The 19,502-nt window shown below is 32.6% G+C and overlaps 4 protein-coding genes across 4 annotated transcripts in view; all 4 read left to right on the plus strand.

The window, feature by feature from the left end:
- The window catches only part of LOC148201245 (uncharacterized), a 69,699-nt gene that overhangs the window by 18,815 nt on the left and 31,382 nt on the right, over positions 1 to 19,502 (plus strand). Inside the window, 4 exon segments of the mRNA XM_088111361.1 lie at positions 394 to 921; positions 1,011 to 1,127; positions 1,129 to 1,951; positions 2,651 to 2,754. Of these exon segments, the coding sequence (XP_087967487.1) occupies positions 394 to 921; positions 1,011 to 1,127; positions 1,129 to 1,951; positions 2,651 to 2,754 (1,572 nt within the window).
- On the plus strand, positions 3,418 to 5,040 carry LOC148201246 (uncharacterized). Its single transcript, XM_088111362.1, has 3 exons — positions 3,418 to 3,558; positions 3,651 to 3,799; positions 4,094 to 5,040. Exons 2-3 carry the CDS (start codon positions 3,716 to 3,718, stop codon positions 4,799 to 4,801), a joined length of 792 nt encoding a protein of 263 aa, XP_087967488.1. The 5' UTR covers positions 3,418 to 3,558; positions 3,651 to 3,715; the 3' UTR covers positions 4,802 to 5,040.
- Positions 14,115 to 15,396, plus strand: LOC148201247 (uncharacterized). Its single transcript, XM_088111657.1, has 4 exons — positions 14,115 to 14,358; positions 14,426 to 14,795; positions 14,914 to 15,184; positions 15,268 to 15,396. The coding sequence occupies exons 1-4, from the start codon at positions 14,235 to 14,237 to the stop codon at positions 15,394 to 15,396; spliced, it is 894 nt and encodes a 297-aa protein (XP_087967783.1). The 5' UTR covers positions 14,115 to 14,234.
- Positions 15,508 to 16,683, plus strand: LOC148201248 (uncharacterized). Its single transcript, XM_088111363.1, has 2 exons — positions 15,508 to 15,627; positions 15,924 to 16,683. The coding sequence occupies exons 1-2, from the start codon at positions 15,544 to 15,546 to the stop codon at positions 16,629 to 16,631; spliced, it is 792 nt and encodes a 263-aa protein (XP_087967489.1). The 5' UTR covers positions 15,508 to 15,543; the 3' UTR covers positions 16,632 to 16,683.

Consider the following 19,502-nt stretch of genomic DNA (forward strand, 5'->3'; position numbering starts at 1 on the left):
TCATTTACATTGTTTCTATCTTTGTGAATTTACAAAAATTAATCTAAATATTTGAATTTCAAGATGATGTTGTGTAAAAAGTAATAAATGGTCTTACATGCCCTGCCACTTACTAGTGACCTGAGTTCCTATCAATAGCTGCAACATAAATTTTTAATATGTAAGTATTGGGATGGATTATTTGGAATAGATTAACTTTGGAAAATTATTTTTTTTAATAGACTAAACAGAAAGCAATTATTTTTGCGAAGAAACAAGTGAATCTAAATAATTATAGACATTGCTTAAACTTTTATCTATACGAACAATACGATAGAAATGGAATACGTTAATAATCAGAGTTAAAATAATATTTAGTTTGGTTTAAGAAGTATTTTGGTGTATAAATTGCAGATATGGAACTCAGATTTTGATCCGCCGGTTGAAAGTGTTGAATGTCTTTCAAAACAACCACAGGGTTTGAACTTTATTATGACACACAATTTTAGAGAGATTGAACTGAAAGGCTTTGATAAGGCAAAGTACCTTTTTAAACTCTCCATTGCTTCATCATTGACGATGTTGGAAATTTTGAGAATTGAGGAATGTGATGGACTTGAGTACATTATAGACACTGATGATGAATATGGCAAAGAGAATATGAAAGCTATCTTTCCCAACTTAAAACAGCTCTATGTGTATAAGTGTTTCCAATTGAAATATATGTTTGGGCAATATGACGTAGCTAATAAGGATTATAAGGAGATTCATATTCAATTCTCAGCATTGGAAAAACTATCTCTTCATGATCTACCAAAGTTTGTTAGCATTTGTTCTACCAACAATCTCATTGTGACGTGGCCATCTTTGAAGGACTTTGACTGTTACGAATGTTTGTATCCATTTTATGGTTCAAGAGAGCCTATTATCACAAGTAGGAAGGTAGTCTTGTCTTTTTTTTCTTTTTATGATTATTAATTAATTTTTCTTTTTTCGTTTATGTTTTTACGTTTGCTCTTAATGTCCTACAGGATCCGAAAGGGATTCAGAACCATCTCCCCACTTTGCAAACTCTATACATAATGGTTTCTGATGCAGAACGTATTTTTTGTCTTAATGAACATGAAATGATTGGCCAACAAGTGAGTTTTAAGGTTAGAGAACTTGGTGTTACGATTTCTACCTCAAATGACTTATATTTGGGTGGGTCCCAACAATTCACTTACTCTCCAACATCTTACCACATTACAAATATGGAATTGTGGAAAGTTGGAAGTAATCTTTCCAAAGTCTGTTGTAAGATTCTTACCAGAGTTGAAGAACATATTCATAACAGAGTGCATGGAATTGAAGCAGATCATGGAAGAAGACGAGTCAAATCTTCTTCGTATAGATGGAGGCTGTGAAGTAGAGGACATTATTGGATGTGATAAAGAAGCTTCAAACAATTATTTTGCCTTCCCAAATCTTGAAAAACTAGAAATAGTTGAATGTGCGAAATTGGAAATAGTCTTTCCAAAGTCTGTTTTAAGATGCTTACCAAAGTTGAAGCTTTTGACGATTAAAGAATGCAAAGAATTAAGACAAATCATTGAAGAGGGTGTGGAGGATAAAAATTTGTCTAACCTTGTTTCTCCTCAACCATGCTTCCCAAAACTAGAAGCATTGCATGTTGATGATTGTCACAAGTTGAAAAGATTATTCTCTGGATCTGCTTCTACTGACCTTCCCAATCTTCATCTTCTGGCCATAAATGGAGCCAATGAACTAGAAGAGCTTGTTGGATGTAAACAAGTTAAGATTAAAGTTGAGCTTCCAAGACTCAAACTTTTAATATTTACGCATCTGGAAAACTTCAGTCAAGACATTGAATTGCATAATATAAAGAATTGCATTGTCTACAAATGTCCAAAACTCTCTTTGACTTCAACAACTACATTTGAGAAGCTCCGTGAAGATTTTCCTTTTGAAGGTAATTCTTTTCTACATAAATGTTGGTCTTAACTCGTATACACTCTCAAAAAGGAAGTTTATGAGTTTCAAATTAAATGTAATTTTATCTCACTTTTATTCAACAACGAAAATATATTAATTATTAGACTCAAATTATTTTAAGAAATTAACTCTTTTTTTAGTTATTTTCACATTTTGTTTGCACTATTACAATTTAGTCATCTATGTAATTTAATCTATCTTAGTGTACTATTGCAATTTATTATTTTTTAATTTTTTTATGATGTCAAGAAATATTAAATAATTGTTATGTTAACTAAATGCTTTGAAATAAGTCTTGCATATGTATATATTGGCATGGTTTCCAATTCCCAACCGAGTACCACCAGAATTGTTTAAAATTAGAACATTAACTTAATTTTTGCTGCAAGTCTTTTAATATTAGGTTCTGGTAATTTTAGTTATGAGAACACTGTTGTAAAGGGTAGGATCCCTAAGACGTAGAGTCACCACTTTATTTGATGGGTGATAAAAATATTCCCAACTTTATATTTATATATATATATATATATATATATATATATATATATATATATATATATATATATTAATTGTATTGATATAATGATCCATCGTGGAAAGTTGAGGTTGTATTCCTTTTTGTTATGAATTTCATTTTCACGTGAATTTTCTAATATATATATATATCTTTCTACAGATTTCGTAAACAGTGAACTTGGTCTTTTGGAATTTGGAGCCATAGTAATATCCATATACGAATATTCAACTATTAATGATAGCAGTGAGTTCACTTCATCACAGGTCAGAACCAACCAATCTATGAATATGAATATAAATAAAATAAAATAAAAAAGCCGATAATGTCTCATTATTAGAATAACATATTTCAATTTAACGTCCTAAATTTCATCTCCTTTTTATTAAAACAAATCAATGTGATCCATTAAAATTAATGTACCATCAAAGTTCTTACCAAACCTAGCTTTTGCATTGTAAATATGAAACTGAAAACATTTATTGGAAAAAAGTTATAGCATATCACTGATAGACTAGCAATACCAACTACTGCTTTAGAATTTAGAAGCCCACCTCTAATTTGTAATATTACTAAACATAAAAATGGATTTTGTAATATTAAGACTCCTAAAAGGAAAGTTGGTGTATGAAGAATCAAACAGTGAAGGAGGTTTTCCATACCAATATGCACTTGAAGAAGCAATAGTACTTTAGAGCCACTCACTCAATCGTACTTTTTGAATTTGTAATACACAGAAGATTGAGGACGTAGGAAATGAGAGCATTAAATCTTCATCCACTGGAGTTGAAGACATTGGCATTGGAGGTGCTGTTGCAACTCACATTGCCAAGGTAGTTGAACGAGATTCCCAGGATGCTGAACAAGGTAATGGGCCTAAGATTCGCTTGGAAGAAGGTTCTGACTTGGTTGATAAAGAAGGTGAAATAGCTGTTGTTGCTAATGACCACATTTTGGCTCCGAGAAATGAAGAACCAGAGCAGGAATTTTTTGCAGAAGTTTTCACTTCAGAAATACCAAGAATAGCAACATCATTAACAAACTCGCAAACAGTTGAAACACCCTCAAATGTGAGTCTAATAAATTTTTTTATGAGTATTGGATGAGACTATTTTTATTTTACACCTTTTTATCTGCAACTTATTACACCAAAGCTACATAGCATTTGTTCTTGCGCAGAGTATTGAGCAAGTTGCCGTAGAGGAAACCATAGCAAAGAACACCAATATGGCAGCTTCATCAATTCTTTCTCCACCTGTTAATACTCAGTTGGACCAGAAAATTACTTTCCAAAGCAAATCATATCCACATGTAAGTTTATTTTAAACAATTCACATCTCCAACTTATTTGGTCAATATAAACATGATGTCATTCTAATTTATCATTTTCCGCATAAATGAAATTAAGAAAAACAAAACACACTGAATTTCAAATTGAGATTTAAATTTAATAAATCTGTAACCATCACGTTCATAGTTTAACTTCTACTCCTTGCATTTTTATGATTTTATCAAAATTGGTATTAAGAAACTAAATGTTTTGCAATTATTATTGCTTGATGCTAACGTCTTGTCTGTTATATATTTTCTTCTTATTCCTCTCAGAGTGAAACTACAAGCAGCCAAACTGAGGCAGGCACTGCTAAAGAAATTGACCATCCTAAAATTGTTCAGGACTTTGGGACCAACGATGTCATAAGCTTATTTGCATCAGGAAAAGAGAGTAGAGATAGCCCAGTAGGAAAGACCCTTGGTGAGCTAGAAAATTTTTTGAAGATGTCTCTGAAGGACGTAGTTAGCTCTGAAACTGACACTCTTCGTCTTTGGTCTACTCTTAATTTGCTGTCCAACCTTCCTTTCAAAGATGTGACTCTATCAGATAGACTCAAACGTATTATAGACACTATGCTCCAACACTTCCCAACCATTCTACGCTCCTTTAAGCAAGGCTTTGCTGCCACCGACAAGCTGGGAAAGCTTGAAGCTTGTCAGAATGAGGTGGCCACTACTCTTGTTTCTAAAATTTCTGAGGCAGAGAATTTCTACAATGAAGCTCAACTGAAGGAAGTTGTTTTGAAGGAACAAATAAAAGTTTGTGAGGCTGCCTTATCATCTTTGGAGAAGGAAAAGAATAAATGCATTGCGGAAACTATAGGGTACAAAAAGGAGCTTGAAAATGTGATGAAGGACAGATCTCAAATGTTGGAAGATAAAAGAAAAGTTGAGCAAGAGTTGTTTGACGTGGCTTACAAATGGTCAGATTTGTGTAGTGAATATGAGCTCAATCGCATGGCTGCTACAAATATCCCGTGAGGGTTTTCGTTGTTCATTGTTATTGTTAAGGTTGCTCTCATCAACTAGTTTCAATTTACTTCCTATATTTCAATTGTTTCATTTTGTTGTATGTGTGTTATCTTGTTTGTTGTTGTGTAAGAGGTTGCTCTTGGCTACAAAGACAAAACAAGTGTTACCAAAAATCAAAAGGGCTATTCGTTCCTTTATGTAACTTATTTTTCCTTTAGACCTAAATAATGACAGCTTCACTACTGAGATATCATTTACTAAACTTCATCTGCTAGTTTGGAAGTAAACTTCATCACCAAAAATTAGGAAGTGCTCAAAGCCACTTGCAGTACCTTTTCTGTTTTGAGATTAATGGTATTCACTTCTTCATTTTTTGTATTTTAATATCAACGTCACAATTATAATGATCTTTTTTTTGTGCACAATTCGGACCTCTTGAAATAAGTACAAGACTTTTGGAACAAACCAATCTATTTGAGGACTTTTGGGAAACTCTAGTGAAAATAACATGATTGTAGACTCTTGGAGCAAACTGATTTACATCAACTACGGAGTTCCTAATTTTTCTTCAACAAGTTAAAATTAAAAATTACTTATAATTAAAGCTTTTATCCATTTAGAAACAACTTTATATATATATATATATATATATATATATATATATATATATATATATATATATATATATATATATATATATATATATATATATATATATATATATATATATTATTGCATAATTACCTTAATACTTTCTAGAGTATATATCCAATATAATTATATCGATGTACCATAACAATACATAAAATAGGTTGGGCTAATTTAATTAAAATAATTTATGATATAAATCATTTCGTCACTATGGTTAAAAGTAACAAATTATATCAACTTTAACTCATCCAATCATGTCCAAATATAATTCATAGAAAAATTAAGATAAGCAACAATTCTTATAAATATACCTCAAGTTCTAAAAAAAAAACGTTTATACTTAAAAGTCAAAAAATTGCAACAAATATTGGTAGTGTGATATTTTATTAATAAAATAGTGGTAACTAGAGTTTTAGACCTCTTTTCTAAATTATTCCTAAGCAGTTGTAAATCTAACATCTGAATATACAACTTTCATGAATACTAAAAAGCCTAACTTGAAAAGCATTTAATCACTAAATATGACAATACTTGTTCTTCAAAACTAGAGTGTAGATTTGTGAATAGGTGACAAGATTTTAATGATGGCTTTGAACGTGCTTGTTATTGGGAATGAACTTCCTTGTCCTGAGGGGAAATATCCACTTGCAAAAAAAATTTTGATGTTCAGTTTGAGAGTTAGGATCTTTATGCAAAATCGAGTGTATAAGTGTTTATGAAGTGAGCATTCCTTGAAAAATACTAGTTATATTTATAGGATCACTACGAGTTGTTATCATATTATAATAACACTTATTTGGGAAGAATAATCACAATCTAATAAATAATAACAGAATGATAAATAATAACTAACATGCCAAACTACTGAGATTTAGTTATAATATGTAAATATGGTCCAAATAGGTATAGGTTTGGATTTCTTCATATTGAAGAGCCTTAAAGGGCCTTATTGGGTTGTGTTCATAATATGCCTATTGGGTCGGGTAGGAACATAAGTCCCCCAGTCTTAGGAGTTTGGTTTGGGGAGAGTTGGGTGGCTTGCATATGAATTGGCCATTCGGTTGTTCATGGTTGGACCATTTGGTCATGCTTTGTAGGTGGATTGGCGTTGAGGCCGAGTTCATAATATAATTTGGCCATTCGGTCGTGCTTTGTAGGTGGATTGGCCTTAGGGTCGAGTTCATTTAGGTGGTTAATCTAGCCGAGTAATATGTAATTGGGTTAAATATGTTTTCAGTCTCTCAATTAGCAAGCGATTTTGTTTTTCGTCCCTATTTCAAACTTTGTACGTTTTGATCCCTCTCCTTAAGGAAACCATAATTTTTGGTCCTCTAAAACAAACGGCGTTAATAATCAGGTGAGGTGACTAACGTCTGGCCACGCTGGAAACTTAGAAACTCTCTCTATCTGTGCAACATTTGATATTTTTCAATACAAAGTCAGAACAGTGGTCACACACACACGAACGCCAACACACCTCCACTAACTCAGGTTGTCGCCGACGAAGTTTGTTGCTGCTGGGGAAGCCATCGGAGTTTCCCTTCCTTTTCTTCCAAGCATTAGGGTTTCTTTCTTCTTTTTCAATCTCTACAACGCTGATCAGGAATGTATATTCATAAAGAATTTCTAAACTTTCACCTTGAAGACAATATGAATCTTCATGGAAGATTATTGATAGATTTGATACAATTTACAAACGAAGGTCTATAGTTAGTACAATTGTAATTACATAACTGTAACATACTATTCTAAATAGTCTTATATATCACTCTATTTGATTTAGATTATCGAGATCTACGTTATATCATAAGTGTCAATACTTAATACATAATTCAAATAATTGTTCACACATCATCCTATATGTTTGACCCCAAATTCAATTAATTCAATCAATTTCAATAATCATTTTCTTACAACATAATTTACTTAAAAAACAAACTTAAGAAAAAATGAATTATACAAACTGCTATTTTGCATTTATAATATACATTCAACAATTCATTAAATAGACAAGAAAACAATAAATAAAAAAAAATATTGAATTTTAACTTGAGCCAAAACAGGTTAGCTTAAGTGAAGATTTTCTCATTTGAGAGAAATTTAAGAAAAAGTAAGATTGAATTATATAGTTATTTTCACTTGAGCAAATAGAGTAGAGAACACCATTAATTTTAAGCTCTATTTTTACTAGAGTGAAAATAGAATCGAGGAGAAGGTTTGCATCTCTATTTTATATTTGTCCAAGCCAAAATTCTTCATTCAAGCAAAAGATATTAGAAATATCAACTCGGCAGCAAACATACTTAATTAATTTACAAAGATGTTTTAAAAAGCATTTTAATAATATAACTTTTAACCCATTCAAATAATCATTCCATGATTTGTTCAAACAATATCTTTTATTAATTTCAATTAAACTTGGTTACTCAATCTCACTATATACTTCTATTCGCATCAGGCACAAAAATAACATTGAATATTTTGATTCAAACAATCACAATTTGAATTAATTTTAATTATTTATTTGTTGATGAGACATGTTTATATATCATGTTATCCAATCTATGAATATTCCTTACCCACTAATAATTGTTATTGAATTTTATTAGAGTTTTTCTTTTCGAAAATCAAATGATAAAAATAAAGTTATTAATGAAAAAAATTAATCATAGAATATTTTTTAAAAAAATTGATTTTTATACATATAATTTTTTTTATCAACAATAAAGATTAAATAAATATGATGAGACATTTTATATATTTAAATATTTTAAATTTAAATCTATAAAATTGAAGTCATTCATAAAAATATTAAATTCTAAAACTTATACTTTAAGACTTTTTGATGCTCAGTTTGAGAGTTAGGATCTTTATGCAAAATCGAGTGTATAAGTGTTTATGAAGTGAGCATTCCTTGAAAAATATATTTATAGGATCAATACGAGTTGTTATCATATTATAATAACACTTATATGGGAAGAATAATCACAATCTAATAAATAATAACAAAAGGATAAATAATAACTAACATGCCAAACTACTGAGATTTAGTTATAATATGTAAATATGGCCCAAATAGGTATAGGTTTGGATTTCTTCATATTGAAGAGCCTTAAAGGGCCTTGTTGGATTGTGCTCATAATATACCTATTGGGTCGGGTAGGAACATAAGTCCCCCAGTCTTAGGAGTTTGGTTTGGGGCGAGTTGGGTGGCTTGCATATGAATTAGCCATTCGGTCGAGTTCATGGTTGGACCATTTGGTCATGCTTTGTAGGTGGATTGGCCTTAGGGTCGAGTTCATTTAGGTGGTTAATCTAGCCAAGTAATATGTAATTTGACCTCGGGGACAAAATGACTAATGTTTGCAAAGAGGATTCTGCTTATACAAAGACCCAAACCATCTAACAAGCCAAAACTGACAATTATTTGAGTTCCTTCACTCCATAACAGATACAAAAATTGCTAAAGATGTTAGAAATCATTGACAATTCTTCTCACTCACATAGTGTCAATCCAGGACAACGAAATACATCAGGAGACAGACAAGGTAATTTTTTCTAGATTATAGACACAGGGGTCACTGACCATGTGACCCATAAGAAAAAATATTGTCAGTTTATACAAGATCAAACCTATATTTGTCAAACTGCCAAATGATTCTTTTGTCACAGCTCAACATGTAGGGACCATTCAATTATCCAAAAATTTTATTATTTTCAATGTCTTATACATTCATGTTTTTCCATTAACCTGATATATGTCCAAATCTTAACCAGGGACATGAACTGCACTCTAAATTTTTCCTCTGAGATGTCTTAGATACAGGACAATTCTACCTTGAGGAGTCCAAATCTTAATCAAGGACATGAACTGCATTCTAAATTTTTCCTCTGATGTTGGAAATCTTGAGAATTGAGGAATATCCTGGACTTGAGCACATTATAGACATTGAGGATGAATGTGGCAAAGAGAATTTGAAAGGTATCTTCCCAAACTTAAGAATGCTCTCAGCCAATTGAAATATATGTTTGGCCAATATTCAATAGTTAATCAGGATTATAGGGTATTCATATTCATTTCTGGCATTGGAAAGACTCTATCTTCGTAAACTAACAAATTTTGTTAGCATTTGTGCCAGTGACAATCTCATTGTGAAATGGCCATTTGAAGAAGGTTAGGTGTACAAAATGTTCTTATCCTTTTTATGATTATGTTAGTTGTATGATATCCTACAGATTCAACAGAGACTATTAGCACAAGTAGGAAGGCAGTCTTGTCTTTATTTTTATGATTATGATAGGTTTGGTACAATTTACAAAAGAAAAAAAAGAAGGTAGTTAGTACAGTTGTAGTTACATAACTGTAACAGACTATTATAAATAGTCTTATGAGAGGTGAGCAGGCAATTTTGGAGTATTTTGTAACAGAAAAAGTTAGGAGAGACAAGTCCTTTCGAAATACCTTGAAAATGGTACATGGTTGTTCTTGTTCTTACCACATTGGTAGAACAATACTGTTTGGTTTCTTAATAAACATCAAATAATCTATCTTGGAGTTCTCTTGTAAATTCAGGGTACCTATCAACTGGTATTCAAAGTCTCTTTTCTAGTCCTGTAGTAGCTGTTGAGGCATGGTGAATATAAGAATGGAATCAAGATTGGATGGGCTTGAAAAGATGATGCAAGAACAGGATAACGAGTATCATAAGAGGTTTCAATGTCTAGAAGACATGATTTGGGGACTTACAGTGGTGGTGGAGAAATTGTCTTCAACAACGAAACAGACTGATGAGGATTCAGTCGCAATTGGAGGCAATGAGGGCAACTAAGATAACGAGGAGAAAAGTTCTGTAGTCTCCTGCTCAAAATGGAAAAAATTGGATATCCCTGATTTTTTAGGAGAGGAGGCCTATGGGTGGACTAACATATTAGAAACATATCTTCGATTAAGGGAAGTCCGTGAGGAGGAAAGAATGCCGACTGTCAGGGTTGCTTTAGAAGGGAAAGCCTTGAATTGGTTCCAGTGGTGGAAAACCTGCAATCCAAATCCCTCATTCTTTTATCCAATATTGATATTACTTTTGCTAAATGTTTCGAATCTGCTTGTTGTAACCCAAAACTAAACCTGTTAATTGTTCATTGAAAGTGATCACATTTGCATACGCTATTGGCATGGTTTGAGGCAAATCATTCCCAATTTGCAAACAATTTTACCCAAAGAAAATATATTTACAAATTAACTATTTCACTCAGAAAGTACTGCTTCAAGTTTTCAGCCGAGTACTCACCTGAATGTTTTAAAGTGAACACAAATTAATTTTTTTCTGCCATGATTTTTAATTTTAAGTTAGTAATTTTAGTTATGAAGAACACTACTGTAAATAAAACCATCCTTTTTAGGCATAGAGTCACCGCTTTATTTTCATGGGTGATAAAAAGATTCCTATCATGAAGCTTTTGTCATTTTTTAGTTTTAAATCCATCATGAAAAGTTGTGATTGTATCCCCTTTTGTTTGTGTTTCATTGTGACATGATATTTTTTTTGTTATAGATTTCGAAAACACTGCACTTTATATGTGGGACATAGAGGGTGTCATAAGAAATTTTGATGAAGATTCTACTCTTGGTGGTAGCAGTGAGTTCACTTCATCAGAGGTTAGAGCCAACCAATCTATGAATATAAATACAATAAAAAAAAGTTTAATAGCTCTTTCTGTCTCGTTATTAAAACAATTTCTTCAATTTTAACCTACTAAATTTGATCTTCCTTTTTCTAAAACAAATCAATGTGATCCTTTATGTGAAATCTGCGACACTTTCTGCAAAATTCATGGTGATTGTGTTATAAAAACAATATAGTCCAAATAACGAATTATATTTCATTGAAGTTAACTTGTTGAAAAGAAAATGATATGTCCTACTGTAAGATATAAAGGAGAAGAAGAGTGATTACAAAGAGAGGTATATATAAGAAAGCAGCGAAGAAGAACTAATATAACAGAAGTGAATTTGTTTATTTACTAACATCCCCTTAAACTTAGATTACATTCCACTTTAAGTTTATCTTTAAACTTAGTAAAACAAGTAGTAAATCTAGGTTTGGTAATGATGTCAATAACCTGATATCTACCTTGCAAATGAACGAACAAAGTGTAAGTCAAATTCAAAATGATGTGAGAGTGCGTAATAGGTTTTGCGGCTAATAAAACAATCCATAAGTTGTCGAAGTAAATGGTTGGAACAAAAGAAGGAAGACGAAATTCATGAAGAGAGGAAATCCATGTAATTTCAGACAACAAAACAACAATACTCCAATATTTTGCCTCAATACTACTACCAGAAGCAACCCGTTTCTCTTGGAAATTTCACGAAACAGTGTTGCTGAAATAAAAACTTGTTGATGAAAGCCTTTAGCTACAAGCCTTTAAAAAGATTTCGAAAAAGGAGAAAGACCATTTAAGACTTGAGTTGGTAGAATGCTTATAATATGCACAGCAGTAAGAAAAGCTTCCCCAAAAAACTTTTTGAGTAAGGAATTAAAAAGGCTACACAGTATCTTGCACCATCTGTACTAGAAATAGGAGCTGGTCCCCATTATCTATGTAAAAAGGTTCCAAAGGGTGAGAATATACAGTTGTTGATGGGTGAAAGGGTGATTGATGTAGTTTAGCTTTTAAGAAACCCTTTAAGGATGACCTAATTTCTGTCCTGCTTTTTAAAGAACCAAAATTAGCATGAAATTCAAGATAAACATCATTATCTTTTTCAAATTTTCAAACACTAATCTGATTTTTGAAAATATTAGGAGCATGTAAAAGATTAGATAAGAGTAGTAAGGTTTTATTGGAAGGAAAAGAAAAAGAAGTTGAACCAACATGTAAGATAGACATACCAGTACCATTACCTAATTTCACTTTTCATTGCTAGAGTAAGTTCTCTTTGATGTGAAATTGTGTGGATCATGTGTTATGTGATGAGTAGCACCCTTGTTAGGATAGCACAAGGGATCATTGACCGTAGAAGGAGTGCCCAACAGAGAAGGAGTGTCGGTATTTTTTGGAGATAGGCATATAGTGATTAGCAGAAATAGTAGTTTGATTATCAGGTATAAGCAAGTGAGAGCTGTGTGACCAAACTTGTTTCATATTTGACTTTGAACTTTCGAATTGGACCCAGAAGAAGACGGTAAGCAAGAAGAGAGCTATTTGAATTTTTGGAACCAAAAGATTTGGAGTTTCTATTATGACTTTGATACGTGGAAAAAGTTGTTATTTTTATGTAAAGAACCAAATAACCTGTTTCTAGAATTGTTTGCTGAAGATGAAGGACCAAAAGTGATGAAGCTGTCATATTCATCTGATAACCCATCTAAAATAATTTCAATGTGTTCATCAGTTGAAATAGGAGCTCCTATAGCAGCTAATGTGTCCACAATCTTCTCGATATCACGAAGATATGTTGTGATGTTACAGTCTCTTTTTGGTTGCCTGAATTAATTCTTGAGCACTTTGATCTTGGTTCTTGAATGGAAGGCGTAGTAGATACACAACTTTTCCCAAATTTGACATGAGAATTACCATCGAACTTACCATTTTGGTAAGAATAGGTGTATGCATTGATGCTAGAAGCCATGCTACCAGCAGCTGGTCTTGCATCTCGTAGTTGAGAAATTCTTGATTGAGCTTGTTATTTAATACATCTTCAAGAATTCTAAACTGTGGTGGTATATCACAACCTTCCAAGAACTTCATGAGTTGGAAACCTTTAGCAAGCACTTGTTGTTGCCACATCAAAAAACTATCATCGTCCAATTTGAGAGAGATAGGTATATTGAATGTGTGAGAAAGGTAAGTCCCTTGAATATTCAGGAAGCACACTCATATATGAGCATAAAATAAGCTCTTGGAATTCTAACAGATTTATATTACTCAAAGCTAAGGAACAAATTATTGAAGAGGGTTATGAACAATCAAAATTGTTGCTGTCCCCTGATTCAGAAAACAAAGAAAAGCACCATTGGTTGTTCCCTTTCAAATGGCATGAGGTTGATATGCATATTTTCATTTCAATTTTATAAAAAAGAATGAAAATATTCTACCAAATTAAACATCTTCTAGATTTGTGTGAATTGCAAAATATTGAGTGGTATCAAACAAGGAACTGCATTAAATAATGTCATGATAAGCCAACTAATTATGAATCAACTAGAAATTAGTAAACTAAATATGGAAAAGAAGGAAGTATCGTCGAAATAAAAGTTACCTTACCAAACTTAGCTTTAGCATTGTGAAGTGTATTGATGAAACTGGCAACACTTATTGGAAAAGTTGCATTAGTCAGAGACTAGCAATACCAACTCCTATTTTAGAATTTAGAAGCCCACCTCTAATTTGTATAGCAATTTCTCTGCATAAAACACCTGAGCATATAAGTGCAACGATTACTACACTTAAAAATGGGTTTTGTGGTATTAAGACCAACTCCTACCTTGCTTGTTCGATAATTGAAATGAAAGTCGGTGAATCAGGAATCAAACAGTGAAGGAGGCTTTGGAGACCAACATGCACTCGAAAAAACAACAGTAAGAAACCACTATCATACCACCACATGATGTATATTAAAAATGGTGGTCCTTTAATACTCAATCTTATTGATTCAATTTGTTATATACAGGGGATTGAGGACGTAAGAAATGAGAGCATTAAATCTTCATCCACTGGAGTTGAAGACATTGGCATTGGAGGTGCTGTTGCAACTCACATTGCCAGGGTAGTTGAACAAGATGATAAGATGAATGAAGGCAAGCCAGGAATAGTGGCAAGCCAAGGAATCCAAGTACAAGAAGGGTTGAACCTTTTGCATAACCAAGAGGGAATATATGTTGCTCCTAACAACAACAATGACATTTCTTCAGGTTTCTGATTTCTTATTTTCTCATTTCCATCCTATATTTTCATTTCACCCTCTCAAACTTTTTACAGCTTCTGCAGATATCCGTACAAGATTGGGAGCATATAAACATTTTGTTGATCTGGATGATGCACATATTTCTCTTCTGGTGGAGGCAATAACAACATATCCTCATCTCTGGAATGCTTCCAAGAAGTTTAGTGAGCGCTTTCAAGCTTGGAGGTTGAAAATTTTGGCAGATATGTTGTTGTTCCTCCAGAAGGAAAGTGTGGATAGTATTATTCCTGAAAGTGAAAAAGAGTTCCATAAACTATGTGAAGAAGCTATTGAAGTTGGATTTGAGAGTTCATGGGTAGAGGAAATGCGTCAACGTGTTGTGGCGAGGGATCCTAAGCTGGGAGAGGACGTCGCACGGAGACAAATAGATGAGAATTCTAAGAGGTATGACTATTTTGTTAGATGAGTATACATTTGGTGGCATATGTAATTCTAACAAAATTGATAGCATCAATTTCTGAGTTTTTTGTTCTCTGGCAAGCAATTTAAGTTTGTTAAACAGGTGTAGTAGTGGGGACGTTGTTGAAGAAGGTGATGGGCCTAAGATTAGCTTGGAAGAAGGTTTTGACTTGGTTGATAAAGAAGGTGAAATAGGTGTTGCTTCTAATGACCACATTGTGACTCCGAGAAATGAAGAAGCAGAGGAGGAATTTGTTGCAGAAGTTTCCACTTCAGAAATACCAAGAATAGAAACATCATTAACAAACTCACAACCAATTGAAAGGCCAACTCCAAGTTGTTTGAATATGCCTCTACGTGAAACACCCGCAAATGTGAGTCTAATAAACATTTTTCCGAGTATTTGATGAAATAAAAGTATCGAGAGTATAGTTATTTTATTCATTACTTTGTTTAGGCATTGGTGGACAAACAGCGGATTAGTGAACCGTGTTTGATGAACCAACAAAAGCCGTTTGGAAAAATTGTAAGTGGCCCCGAAATTCCTCTGCTAAATGGAAAACAAAAATACCATCAATTGTTTTAAATTAATATGCATGTCCCCTTCTATCAGTAATAACATATCTAGCACATCACAGAAAGTAGTCAAGTATGCAAAGCTACATATCTTTTTGTTATTGTGCAGAAAATTGAGCAAGTTGCTGTGGAGGAAACCATAACAAAGAATACCATTATGGCACCTTCATCAATTCTTTCTGAACCTGCTAGCTCTCAGTTGGACCAGACAATTACTTTCCAAAGTAAATCACATCCACATGTAAGCATATTTTAAACAATTCAATCTCTAACTTGTTTGGTCAATATAAACATGACGTGGTCATTCTGATTTATCATTTGTCGCACAAGTGAAATTAAGAAAAACAAAACGTGCTGAATTTCAAATTAGAATTTAAATTTAATAAATTTGTTACCATGACGTTGATAGTTTAACTTCTACTTTTTGCTTTTCTATGATTTTATAAAATTTGGTGTTAAGAAACTAAATGCTTTGTAACTATTGTGGCTTGATGCTAACGTCTTTTCTGTTATATATTTTCTTCTTATTCCTCCCAGAGTGAAATTACGAGCAGTCAACCTGAGGCAGGCACTGGTAAAGAAATTGACCATCCTAAAATTATTCAAGGCTTTGGGACCAACAATGTCATAAGCTTATTTGCATCAGGAAAAGAGTGTGAAGATAGCCCAGTAGGAAAGACCCTCGCTGAGCTAGAAAAGTTTTTGAAGATGTCTCTGAAGGACGTAGTTAGCTCTGAAACTGACACTCTTCGCCTTTGGTCTACTCTTAATTTGCTGTCCAACCTTCCTTTCAAAGATGTGACTCTATCAGATGGACTCAAACGTAGTATAGACACTATGCTCCAACACTTCCCAACCATTCTACGTTCCTTTAAGCAAGGCTTTGCTACCACCGATAAGTTGGGAAAGCTTGAAGCTTGTCAGAATGAGGTGGCCACTACTCTTGTTTCCAAAATTTCTGAGGCAGAGAATTTCTACAATGAAGCTCAACTGAAGGAAGTTGTTTTGAAGGAACAAATAAAAGTTTATGAGGCTGCCTTATCATCTTTGGAGAAGGAAAAGAATAAATGCATTGCGGAAACTATAGGGTACAAAAAGGAGCTTGAAAATGTGATGAAGGATAAATCTCAAATGTTGGAAGATAAAAGAAAAGTTGAGCAAGAGTTGTTTGACGTGGCTTACAAATGGTCAGATTTGTGTAGTGAATATGAGCTCAATCGCATGTCTGCTACAAATATCCCGTGAGGGTTTTCGTTGTTCATTGATATTGTTAATGTTGCTCTCATCAACTAGTTTCAATTTATTTCCTATATTTCAATTGTTTCATTTTGTTGTATGTCTATTATCTTGTTTGTTGTTGTGTAAGAGGTTGCTCTTTGCTACAAAGACAAGTGCTACGAAAAATCAAAAAGGCTATTTGTTCTTTTATGTAACTTAATATTATTTTTCCTTTAGACCTAAATAATAACATCTTCACTAAAAGGAGTATTGAGATATCATTTACTAAACTTCATCTCCTAGTTTGGAAGTAAACTTCATCACCGACAATTAGGAAGTTCTCAAAGCCACTTGCAATACCTTTTCTGTTTTGAGATTAATGATATTCACTTCTTCATTTTTTTTTTGTATTCAAATATCAACGCCACAATTGTAATGATATTTGTTTGTGCACAATTTTGGACCTCTTGAAATAAGTACAAGACTTTTGGAACAAACCAATCTGTTTGAGGACTTTTCGGCAACTCTAGTCAAAATAATTTACATCAACTATGGAGTTTCTAATATTTAAGTTGATTAATTGTAAAAATAAGTAAATAAGTTGTTAAAAATGAATTGGCTTATAACCATATGTAACACTTTATAACTTAATATCTTCTACATATAACCATACACCAATATTTCAACCGTTCAACATAATTAAAGATTTTATCCATTTAGAAAAATCTTTATATATATATATATATATTATTGCATAATTACCTTAATGCTTTCTAGAGTATATATCCAATATAATTATAACGATATACCATAACAATACATAAAATAGGGTTGGCTAATTTAATTAAAATAATTTATGATATAAATAATTTCGTCACTGGTTAAAAGTAACAAATTATATCAAGTTTAACTCATCCAATCATGTCCAAATGTAATTGATAGAAAAATTAAGATAAGCAACAATTCTTATAAATACCTCAAGTTCTAAAAAAAACGTTTATACTTAAAAGTCAAAAAATTGCAACAAATATTGATAGTGTGATATATTCCCAATAAAAAAAGTGGTAACTAGAGTTGTAGACCTCTTTTCTAAATTATTCCTAAGCGGTTGTAAATCTAACATCCAAATATACAACTTTATTCGTTCTTGGGACGAGGGAGGCTAGTTCGAAGAGCCAGGCGCATACTCCATTCTCGTGGCACAATGAGTGTTGCCGCAACGGGTTTGATTTCCGACGACATCGCTGATTGACTTAACCAGCAAAAACAGCACCCAACAAGACTTTTCACAAACAGTTTGGTGCTTGGAATTCCAAAAATTTAAACTTATGCAATAAACGATCTATCAAGCAGGGAAGCACTCAAAATGAACCTAAGATAGGTGCTAGAACTGATTAAGAAAGTAAGAAACAGAAACAAGTTAACATGGCTTAAGCAATTCATGGCTTGCACCTGATACTTTCTCATTTAAGCAATATATCACAGAATCAACATGCACTGAAAATGACAACAAAGTCAAAACAGAATGAAATAAGAATGTGTTGATTGTGTTGGATACACGAGCACACAAGTGTAGACTCTAGAGTTGAGTATGATATAAGAACGGCAAAAAAAGTGTAATAAAGGATATCTATAAGGTAAAATCTGTAATAAGTAATAGGTATGATCATTTTAATTACCCGCTTATTGATAGGATGAGTATAGATACATAGTATCAACTTCTGAACACTCATTATCTTGGTGGAAAAGAAAAGAACCAATTGTTAAGAAAAAGGTATATATGGTTGTTAGAGTGTTGAGAAAGTGTGGTTTTATTCTGTTGTGTTGCGTGTTGGAGTGATTCAAGCAATGCATTACTTTCATCTCTCTCTCGAGCTATCAAGAAATTCTAATCCTTTTCTTTGCAATGGAAGAAGCTCTACTTATCATCTCTTTCTCTTAATCTTTCTCTTTCTCTTTCTACACTATCTATCGAGGTATCTCTCTCTGTTAATGTAAACTTATCTATCTTTCCTCATTTTCACTTCCATCATTATAAATTTAATAAATTCTATGTTTTATGAGATGCATATTACTAAAATTACCTATTATCTTACATTTTCAGTTTCAACAAATGATTAAGACAACAAAACTTATATCCCTTTGATTATTTTCATTTTGGGTAATCAATGAAAGATCTATTGATTATTCTTACATCTAGTTTCTGTTCTCGCAGATTTTAAATCCTAATTTTTTCGTATTGCTGATCATTTCGTCATCAATAATAAAGTTCATAAACATTTATAAAACATAACATACAAAAATGTAAAATGTAATTAATAATAATTACATATTTTTTCGTCACTGAAAGAAATTAGTGGACTAGTTATAATGATAGTTACCTTACCAAATTTAGGTTTAGCATTGAAATTGTATTGGTGAAAATGACACATTTATTGGAAAAGTTCTAGCATCAGTGATAGACTATCTTTGTAATATTTTTTCGCAATCATATCTTTGTGATATCTTTAGTAACTTTAGAGCCACTAACTCAATCATATTTTTTCAATTTGTGATACACAGGAGATTGGGGACGTAAGAAATGATAGTATTAAAGAGGGGCCTGCAGCAGAGGGTGCTAAGACAAAATCTTTGTCAACTGGTGTTGAAGACATTGGCATTGGAGGTGGTGTTGCAACTCACATTGTACAAGATTCTCAGGCTGTTGAACGAGCTGATGGGCCTAAGATTAGCTTGGAAGAAGGTGTTGCTTCTAATGACCACATTGGGACCCTGAGAAATGAAGAAGCAGAGGAGGAATTTGTTGCAGAAGTTTCCACTTCAGAAATACCAAGAATAGCAACAACATTAACAAGCTCACAACCAGTTGAAAGGTCAACTCCAAGTTGTTTGAACATG

Source organism: Vigna umbellata, chromosome 4, assembly GCF_029865625.1.
Source record: "Vigna umbellata cultivar VRB3 chromosome 4, Vumbellata_1.0, whole genome shotgun sequence".
Taxonomy (NCBI): domain Eukaryota; kingdom Viridiplantae; phylum Streptophyta; class Magnoliopsida; order Fabales; family Fabaceae; genus Vigna; species Vigna umbellata.